Consider the following 10877-nt stretch of genomic DNA (forward strand, 5'->3'; position numbering starts at 1 on the left):
CCACACTTGCAGATGTTCAGTGATCTGATGCCTCACTCGGTTCAATTGTATTGTCTTGCAAGATAGATGCCTACTGGGCAGCCTGCTTACAAGCTCTTTTTAATGCCTCACCATCGCTGCCAGACAGTTCCTCTATCTTCTTGAGATGAATGCGGACGTCCACTGGAGACAACATAGCAACTTCTTTCTGTAGTAACAGAAGCCACGTTTCTTCCAGCTGGCCTGGCTTCAATGGGTCCTCCTCATCATCACAGGAAGTATAAGAGCATAGGGCTAGACTCAACCGCTAAGTCCGGTTACAGGCTGAATGGTTTGTCCAAAAAGGTGCACAAAAACATCCATCTCCTGGCATGCCGCAGTCCCCAATAGGAGAAAAAATTCTACATTATGCCACAGGAAGAATGTCAGAGACAGAAGGGCAGCCCCAGTCATTATCCTTATCATCATTATTATTAGTTGCCAATGCACTGAATGCAGTATAAGGTACACCACGAAGAGGGGCTTTCTTCTAAAGACTCAGTGAAGAAGTCCATCTGTGCTGGACAACCCACACAAGGGAATAAGTGAGAAAAATACCCTAAGGAGGGATGTCAGTGTAGGCGGCAGGGTGGTTCAGTAAATCAGGATGGGAAGACATTCTTTCTTTTCATCATTACCTTTGTTTTTGCATTGTCTCAGTGAGACAGTGTCGGTCCCACTGACGTTACCTCAACTATGTCTATATTGCAATATACTGATATTTCCAGGGACCTAGAATCTATGTTCATGAGATGTGGAATAACAAACATTGGGGTGATTGGCAATCAATTAAAATAATCTCAAACATATCCCTGTTTATTTGGTTCATTTGGTATCTGAAAAAAGCTGTCTAAACTTCCAGCGCGATCTGGATTAATTGGAGAGTCTTGGTGATTCCAGCTTCGGATTTGGCCAGAAATACTGAGAGAAAGGTATTCCTTTCTAGTAATTTTCTCTTTTTGTTTGTTTGTTTGTTTGTTTATGGTCCTGGTCAGAAGTTTTCTTTTAATTAGGTCTTCGAGTATCCAGACCATTTACCCATTTCTAGTGTTCAAACACTCCTCTGTTCAAGGTTATCTAGATTTATCAAACACCAGCCATAGTACACTGGACAAACCTTTTGGTTTTTACTTATGGAAGAAGTGATTTAGACTGAGAATGGCTTGTAGGAGTTACCCTGTTATAAATTAGCCAATAAACTGTATTTAACAAATATATAGTTTAATGAGCATAAGATTTTCAGAAACTGACCTAAAAGTGATACATAAAATCAATCTTATGTAGGAATAAAGTAAAGGTTGACTTGATCTTCCAGCCAAAATGCTAAGCAAATTTGGAACAAGTCCAAGTCACTAAACTTCCATTGGTTTCCTGGCCTCCTCTTTACTTTTCGATTTCACATTCTTCTCTATACCTCCCCCTTCGGTTCCAGACCAATAAAAGTGCCAGAATCACAAGAAAAATGAGTTCTTGCAGAATTTACTACAATGTGCCAAGATTTGTACCTTGTTGTCTACAGAGCCATGAAGGTTGGGTAGGTTAGGTAATCTTCAGTTAAGCTTATAATGTTTTGGGTGCTGGACTAAACCCAGTGGAACAAAACCAGAACTTTTAAGGTTCTTCTATAGGCCAATTGTTTTAATGAAGGCTTTTCTTTAATGCACATTTTGGCACTGACTTTCATTACTGTTTTCTGTTGCAGCTCCCCAATTTCATCAACACAACCCTCCCGCCCCACGAACAGGTGACAGCCCAGGAGATAGACAGCTACTTCAGACAGGAGCTCATCTACAAGAGAAATGAGAGGATGGGGAAAAGAGTGATGGCCCTTTTAAAGGAGAACATGGACAAGAGCTTCTTCTTTGCTTTTGGAGCAGGTATGGACTACAATACCCATTGTTGTTAACTTATTCAGACATGGTAATTGAAACCAATGGAGTTCAAAAGAGGGCAGAATTTGGCCTTCAGTTTGGAAAATGCACTTGTGGAAATTTTAGGCAGAATTTACTTGCTCTCTTAACTCTTTCTGGACTTGGCTATGAGTTTCCTCATCTGAAGTAGGGTTAATTGATTTTGATGAAAACATCAGGCTATTTGCACATACACCATTTATTTTAATACCCAGCATACCCTCATTTTATTTTCCTCTTATAAAGTGATTAGTGTCTAACATGCCTACGATGCAGTCAGAAGTGTGACTGCAGCTCGTGGAGATACAATGTGCCAACTTTGAACAAGCTAACTTGCTGAAGTTATTTCTTAAGGTGGTTGCAGTATATGCCACTAACACTTTATTCTTATAACATCCTGGAAATAAGGTAGAAAAACTGTAAATAACATTTTTTTCTTCTGAAGACTCAGTGAAGAAGTCCATCCATGCTGGGCAACTCAGACAAGGGAATAAGTCAGAAAAATACCAGTTAGTCCCTAAGGAGGGACGTAGTGTAGGCGGTAGTCTGATTCAGCAAAGTTGTTATTCCTAGGCCTAAGTTTTAATAAGTGCTCATGTCTAATTGATTTCAAGGCAGCTATCATTGCCGTGTTGAGGAATGATACTTTACTCATACTCTTTGCTTGCTTTCTTTTAACTCCGTGGCAGCATTTTTCTTTTAATCCCATGATTAATTTTGGGAATATTGATATTTTTGTTGTTGTTTTGGGTTTTTTTACAAACAAAACTTTTTTTTAAATATTCAACTTGGACATGTTGGACTGTTTTGCTTTAATATGCAGAACTAAATAGAGCTTACCATTTTACGTCATTTCACCACTCAACTTCACCTGCCCAAGGTGCTGAGGACCCTCATGGGAGTTATCAAAACAGTATCGTTCAGCCTCAGTCTTTCATCCTGAGCTTTATGGCTACACCATGTCACTTGATCAAAGGAGGGAATGTAATTCATTATGGGAGATGCAGTTTAGCCAACCACTTGAAACAAACAACTATCCAGTATGTATTGCACAAGAGATGAGCCAGTATGATGTCGGACTAGATGGCTTTCAGAGGTTATATAGTGAAATCTGTCTTTTTACATGGTTCACCGAAGGTGTGATGGAAAGCTGAAAGGATTATCAGGACAGTCTATCCATTATAGCAGCAATTGTTTGTACAAGCTATTCTGGTACCTGACCACCTTCAAAGTGCTGTGTACCCTTCAGAAAAATGCCCTGTCAACTCATATTATGTGATGTGACAGTGGCACCAGGTAGACATATATGAAATCCCAGTAATCTTAAAATGGGTAAGTAGCAATGATACATCCCATACCCATTACTGCTCATATACCATAGATTAATAGAAGCTATCACAGACCTGTGTTATTCCATGATTCCTTAAGGTACATACACTGCAGATCCTTTTTCCTTTGACTTCTCCAGTGACTTCTGAAGTCTAGTTTGAAATGATTCAAGCAACGGCACTCCTACCATTTCCCTCAAAAAGACCCTTTATAGTCCAAGAGGATTTTCTATTTGTTGTTACTTTTCCTAATATTTGACCTATATGTTTTGTTTGCTCAGTTTCATCCCGTTACTACTAGTATTTGCACTGTTCATCTACATTTAAAGGTCTTAGTGCTAGCATGTTCATAGATTCATAGATGTTAGGGGCTGGAAGGGACCTCGCAAGATCATCGAGTCCAGCCCCCCTGCACTTGGGCAGGAAAGACTGCTGGGGTCAGTTGACCCCAGCAAGGTGGGTGTCAAGATACTTTTTGAAGATCATCAGGGTCAAGACATTTTTTGAAGATCGCCAGAGGTGTACCACCTCTGGGGGGAGCCTGTTCTAAACCCTCGGCACTCGACTTGTAAAGTTGTTTTTCTTTATGTCCCATCTGAAGCGATCTTCAATTGGTTTGTGCCCATTGCTTCTTGTCTTCCCCTGGGGTGCCTTGGTGAACACATGTTCCCCCAGGCCCAGATGTATACCTCCAATATCCTTATAGGCTGCCACCAAGTCCCCCCTGAGTCTTCTCTTCCCCAGGCTGAACAGTCCCAAGTCTTTTAGCCTTTCCTTATATGACCTGCTCTCTAAGCCTCTTATCATGGGCACGGCCCTTTTTTGGACTCTCTGAAGTTCATGCAATTCCTATTTTGGATGCAGCCGAGGGCCTCCCACTGTTCAGTGTTGTATTTTATTTGGGAGATTGATTATCAATTCTTCCATGAAAGAATAGTGTTATAGGATTGATGCATCTGAGTTCATGCTGCATTGTGATTCAAAAACAATTACATTTTTCAACCCACCCAAATTCGTAGTAGTCTAAAAATCATGAGGATACGACTTGTGTTTTTCTATTTACCCTCTGCTTTCTAAGATTTGCTGGAATGCACACGGGCCATGTTTTCAAACTTTTCAAACATGCGGGAAATGAAAGCTACTTTTTCTCAAATATTCCCACTTCTTTAGAAGCTGAGGTTCAAAAAGTATGTATTATGTATTATGAGATGCCGGATAAAAACATGAGGACTGGCACGAACACATTTAATTTGTTTTGCGATACACCCAAATGCTGACTGACGCTATTTTTCTTAGGAGCCCAGTCGGTTTTGATGCACACCATGACTCAGCCTAGTTTAGCATCTTGATTTAGTGGAGGGATAATTTGTGTTGGGTAATGGCCGATTTGCATTGTAAGCCTGAATGAACTGGCACAAAACACAGGTGACCTTATAAATTACAATCTGATTTTGTTCATCGTATCCCTTTCAATGAAAGTAGCGGGAAGACTTTTGTAGGCTCCTCCAGGAAAAGAAATCCTGGTTTAAAACAAAAACATGAATGGGTCATTGTGACCAAAAGGGCTGTGGAGTTTGCAGGATGGCTTTTGCCATAAAACAAGGAGATATCATCTGGGCTAACTACTAATGGAGACTTGCCACTTCCTTGATGTAGCACTCAGTGCTGAAAAACTAAAAAAAAAGGGGGTTTTGTTAGGGAATGTTGTGAATTTTGACCTGCTAAAATTCCTATTGGGATGCAACCTGTGCCATGCAGCAATGAGCATGCCTGGCACCACGTGAATAGCAACCAGACAGCATTGTCTCAGCAGGAGGGGAATGGGCCCCAGTGGCCAGGGCTTGTTTCTTGGAAGCAATATGGGTGTAGGAGTATCCAGATAGGTGAACCAGAGCATCTCACTAATCCTGCTTCCCCACTTTTTCTCTACCTATGGGAAATGCAGCACTGGGAGTGTGGATGAAACGTGATCCAGCTCTGAAACATACTGAGTTCTATAACATTCACTTGTCATGACCGGTTTTATTCTGCCCGGATTTAAAGGAAAGTCTATCTCTAGCTATGTGCATAGAAAGCATGCTCCTGAAACAGTAAGGTATTTACTGTTTGTGATGGATATTGCAAGTTCCCAACCAAAGGTTGTGCTACTTCCCCCGGTGGATAAATGCATGACATTAAAGGAAGACAAGGTCCTTGAAGTAAATGTGATACCTTTTATTAGATATCATTAAAAGAAGCATTTTTAAGCCAAGTTGGTCTCAGACTGAAAGCCACATCTTGGCGAACATGAATTGATGGATGGTTTTTAACAAGAAAACAACTCACACCTAAAATACACAGGGAATTGTCAAGGACCTTTCCCAGTTCAGAGAGAGGAAAGGAGACAAGGGCATGTAGGCTGTTAAATAGAGTTAATACTTTGGAAACGAGGTATATACACATGAAACCAATGTTTACCAAAAAAACCCCTTCTGGTTTCTTTCATTTTGATAGGCAAATAATTTTCAAGTAACACTTACGATAACAGATTGATAAATTTATGGCTGCAGTTAATTTGAATGATAATTTCCTGAGGATGTTTTACTTTCTTGTGTTCATTTCTGCCATTCTTATGGGCTCTGTCTTCATTCTTGTCACTGAGAGCTGTATTTATCACTTCTGAAGTTCAGATACCAGTCCATGACATTAAGAAACCATGCCATTGGGGGCAAGATGACATTTTGCTGACTAAAAGGAGGACATTCTTCTAATGCCACTGAAGTTCAGTTGGCCGCGTCCATGACTAGACCCCTACATAAGTCACTTTTATTTAGCTGTCTAGCTATGGATATGGATTTTGTTCTGAAGTGCTTTATAAGCAAAAATGTACCAGTATATCAATATTTAATAACAGTCTTTAACTACCTGAAGGTGGTTATAAAGAAGATGGAGCTGGACTGTTCTCAGTGGGGCCAGATGGCAGAACAAGGAGCAATGGGATGAAGTTGCAGCAAGGGAAGTTTAAGTTGGATATTAGCAAAAACGTTCTCACCAGGATGATAGTGAAACTCTTGAACATGTTAGCTAGGTAAGTTGTGGAGTTTCCATCCTTAGAGATTTTTTAAGACCCAGGTAGACAAAGCCTTGGCTTGGAGGATAGAGTAGTGGGTGGTCCTGCTTGGAGCAGGAGGTTGGACTAGATGTGACCTCCGGAGGTCCCTTCAACCCTCATTTTCTATGATTCTATTATTTGTGTGCCCTGATGATTGTAGGGATTTCAGTGAATGTTAAGGATGTTGACACTTTGCTTCCCTCTTTTGGATCGGTCCACAGAATAGAAATTCTTGTAGCATCATCTTCTCATTCTCTTCAGCTGTCCCACTATGCAGTGAACTGGTGCATCACTAATGGCAACGACCACCAAAGTGTTGCAGCTAGAACAATGAGATTTCTTGATTGTAACAGTCAAAGTATTTTGCTTAACCCTCACAACTGCCCTTTCAAGTAGATAAATATTCCAGAGTCTGTTTTAGCAATGGGGAAATTAAAACACAGAATGTAATAGCTTGCCGAATTGTATTGCACAAACACTGTAATCAGAATAAAATGAACTAGTGTTAAAGATTCAGGAGTAAACCTTTACTAATGTAAATTGCACCAGTTTAGATTACCATTCCAGAGTAATAATCTGCTACAGGTTCTTGTGCCGTTACCTCTTCCTGTGCTGCCCAGCGAAGAGGTGAAGTGATGGGTACCTAAAGTTATGGGCACCTACAATGTAAATTATGCTAGATTAGCTGCACATTGATATGTGCAGTTTGCATCAATATGCAACACTGGTGTGAGTTACCACCATGGATATGTGTCCATCTGTACATGCCTTGAACTAAGATATCAGTGTCAGAATAGGGATGAGAAAATAAAAGTTGCAACTTTGTCTGATGTTCAGACTGTGCCTTTCTGTCTAGAAGCACTGCTCCCTGCAGTCTCTTCCTAGCATCTGATAAAGTAAACCATTGTTTATGAAACCTGGTGGGTCTCTGATTTAGTTAACCTCTAAGGTGCAACCCTGCCCCTGCTTTACACCTTTATTGCTTTTCAGTGCAAAGGCTTTCATAATGGGTGAAGTTACATGTTACACTTAGACCATACTAAATGCTGAGGGGAAACCAGCATGGGTTTGTCACAGGTAGATCCTGCCTGACAAACCTTGTAGCCTTCTATGACCAGGTCTCACACTGTCTGGACGTGGGAGCCGAGGCTGATGTCATCTTCCTGGACTTTAGGAAGGCCTTCGACACAGTTTCACACCCTAACCTCATTGGGAAGCAAGCAGACTGTGGAGTGGATGCCTACATGGTCCAGTGGGTGGCCAACTGGCTTAGGGACCGCACCCAGAGAGTGGTGGTGGATGGTTCCTTCTTGGCCTGGAGGGAGGTGGGCAGTGGGGTCCCACAGGGGTCGGTCCTCAGACCGGTATTATTTAATACCTTCATCAGTGATTTGGACGAGGGCGTGGAGAGCACCCTCTTCAAGTTCACTGATGATACCACGTTATGGGGAAGGTTAGTACACCGGAGGGCAGGGAGCAGATTCAGGCCAACCTGAACAGGTTGGATCAGTGGGCAGAGAGAAATAGGATGCAATTTAATAAAGATAAATGTAAGGTACTCCACCTGGGAAGGAGGAACCCCCAGCACACCTATAGGTTGGGGAGTGTCCTTCTCAGCAGCTTGGAGGTAGAGAGGGATCTTGGAGTCATAATTGACTCCAAGATGAACGTGAGCCAGCAGTGTAATGAGGCCATCAACAAGGCCAATTGCACCTTGTCGTGCATTAGGAGGTGCATGACTAATAGATCAAAGGAGGTGATGCTCCCCCTCTATGCGGTACTGGTCAGGCCATAGTTGGAGTAACTGGCTGTTTACTAGGGTGCCACAGGGAGTGACTAGGAATAATGGGTGTAAACTAGTTGAGAGTGGATTTAGGTTAGATATTAGGAAGACATTTTTCACAGTAAGGTTGGCCAGGATCTGGAATGGGCTTCCAAGAGAGGTGGTGCTGTCACCTAGCTTGGAGGTCTTCAAGAGGAGGCTAGATAGTCACCTGGCTGGGGTCATCTGACCTCAGTCCTCTTTCCTGCCAGGGGCAGGGGGTCAGACACGATGATCCATTGTGGTCCCTTCCCACTCTACAATCTATGAATCTATAAATCTTTGGAAAGTTAAGTGGTATTAAAGTTAGAAGGTGATGTGAGCATTAAAGGTTAATACTGTTTGTCTACACAGTGGTGACTTGCCAGTAGAGGGCAAATAGTGCCACAGCTAGGAGCCAGAACACCTGGGCTTTACCCCTGCTTGGGGGTAAGGAGGGGCATGTGCTGGGAGCAGTGCATCCTGGGACTGCAAATTGTTCATCTCTGTGGAGCAGACTGAAGTTACCCTAATACAAGCTAGGTAGCACAGCCTAAAGTTAACCCTTGCCTGAAGTGGCATAACTTTGGGATGCTCAGAGAACACTTAGCACAAGTTAACAAGCTTTACCATGTGGGTGCTCACATTTTAGATGCCTTTAGTATGGTCTAAGTGTAATGTCTAACTAATTGCACTCATCATACATAAACCACTATTAAAACTGTAACTTTAAGGTGAAATATGGCAGTAAATTTACAGCAAACCACAGAAGTTCTCAATAGACTGGGGAAGGAAAGGAAGTGAACGATACTATATCCAAATTTTAAAAAAGCAGGGTGAATTTTAGCAATTTGTTAGCAGCTTGTCATTAAATGGAATCTGCTCATAGGCTTAAAATAAGTTACTGGGGACTGATTTTCAAAACAGTTACTTATGGCCCCATGTAAAAAGGTATGCAAAAATATCAAAAGTTTGCAGCCAGTATTCATGCAAATGGCCAAGTGATTTGATTTGCTTCCAGAAATGACTTAATATCAAATACAATTTAGGCATGAAATTTACACACACACACACACACACACACACACACACACGCACATGACAATTTTGACTTTCTGGAAATCTGGCCTTTTGTTTCTAGCACGCCACTCTTCTTTCCGGTTTTCATTATTCTTCTTTTATCCTCCACAGAGGACAAAAAAAGTTGGAAAAGCCAAATGTCTGGATAATATGGAATAAAGAGACTCTATTGTAGTTCTGGGTTCCCTGCTCCAGCGCTGATTAGTGGTGCTATTGACATCACCATCTCAGTTCGTCCCAGGGTTGTCTCCACGGAGCAAGAAATTGGGATAGAATTTGGCGACCCTACAAAAGAGCAAAAAAGGGTAAATTAACAGTTTGCAGATGCTGGAATTCCCTGCGCTCATGTTTATTTGGGCAATCAGGTGCTTAGAGTAAAGATTGGCTCTTTTTTTTTTTTTTAAAGGCAAAGTATCATTTTGTAATTAAAAACCATATGCTAATTTTGACTGATTTCTTATAAGTGATGCATTTAAAAGTCTTTGTTAAGAAAGGAAGAGCCTGATTTTTCTTTCAGAACTTCTTTTATAAATCAAGGGATAATTTAATTAAAGAAATACTCACTCTAAGTATAAATCCAGCCTACTGCATTTTGAAAACCAGAGGAACTTTTTATTATAGGCTTATCTGATATCACATGGGTATTTGAAAGACTCAAAATGGGTTGTTGCTTCTTACCTACGGCTGCATAAGCACGGAAGAAAAACTGAGGCCATATAACAAATGAAACCCAACTATATTAAACCAGTTGTAATAGGAATTGTCAGGGTTGCCACGGTTGTCATGCTTAGTGGGTGCAGCAGAGAGTGAGGACCAAGTGGGGTTGAAGGGATGAACAGGCTGAGAGCAACTGAGGGCAACCTGAGTTTCAACACCAAGCCCGAAGGGTAACCAGGAATCAAAGGTCCGGAAGCAAGCCAAGGTCAAACCAAAGTCCAAACACTGAGCCAGAGGGTTAACCAGGAATCAGGGAGTTTGGCAGCCAGAAAAGTTATCTGGACAGGAGCTACACAAGGACTGAGACCAGTAAGTTATGTAGCAAGGCTCATGTGCTAGAGGAGTTCCTTAAAAACGTCCCCTGAACCAACCCGAGGGAAGGGGCTCAGCCTTGGGGGCCCCAATTCCTGGGTAAAGTGTGGCTGACCTAATCATGCAGGCTGGAGAGGGCACCTTAAAGGAACACCGAACTAGACAGTACAGTATTTATTTAAAAAAAACCCAAAAAACAACAACCTCCAAGTGAATCAATAAATATTTAAATCTATAAATAACAACACCAAGTTAACCTTAGCATGGGTGGATCCAGGATTTTGGAAAAGGGGTACAGATGGCATGGTGCATCACTGCATAACACAATACATATTTTTCTCCTGCTAAAAAGACACTAGAAGCATTATTAACATGCTAGTGGCCTAGGGGAGCATTATTCAGTTTAAGATCCAAAAAAGAAACAAAGACAAATATAACAAGGTTGGTGGGGCGGAGGCTGACTGGTAGCTCTAGGGTGGGGCAGGTAAAGCCTTGGATGCATCTGCTCCCTGCACTCCAACATGGGGGTCCTCCAGACCTCCCACCATGCCCTCAAAGTGCCCCACACCACCCTTTATGCATTACCCCTACCCCTTTACATCTCCCCTGGCTCCACTCTT

The 10877-nt window shown here is 41.8% G+C and overlaps 1 protein-coding gene across 2 annotated transcripts in view; it reads left to right on the top strand.

The window, feature by feature from the left end:
- Window positions 1-10877, top strand: part of TRABD2B (TraB domain containing 2B) — a 398368-nt gene that overhangs the window by 241809 nt on the left and 145682 nt on the right. For both annotated transcript variants that reach the window (XM_006015748.3, XM_025206324.1), the window contains exon 4: window positions 1721-1895. In XM_006015748.3, the coding sequence (XP_006015810.1) occupies window positions 1721-1895 (175 nt within the window). The remainder of the gene's footprint in view (window positions 1-1720; window positions 1896-10877) is intronic.

Source organism: Alligator sinensis, unplaced genomic scaffold (assembly GCF_000455745.1).
Source record: "Alligator sinensis unplaced genomic scaffold, ASM45574v1 scaffold781_1, whole genome shotgun sequence".
Taxonomy (NCBI): Eukaryota; Metazoa; Chordata; order Crocodylia; family Alligatoridae; genus Alligator; species Alligator sinensis.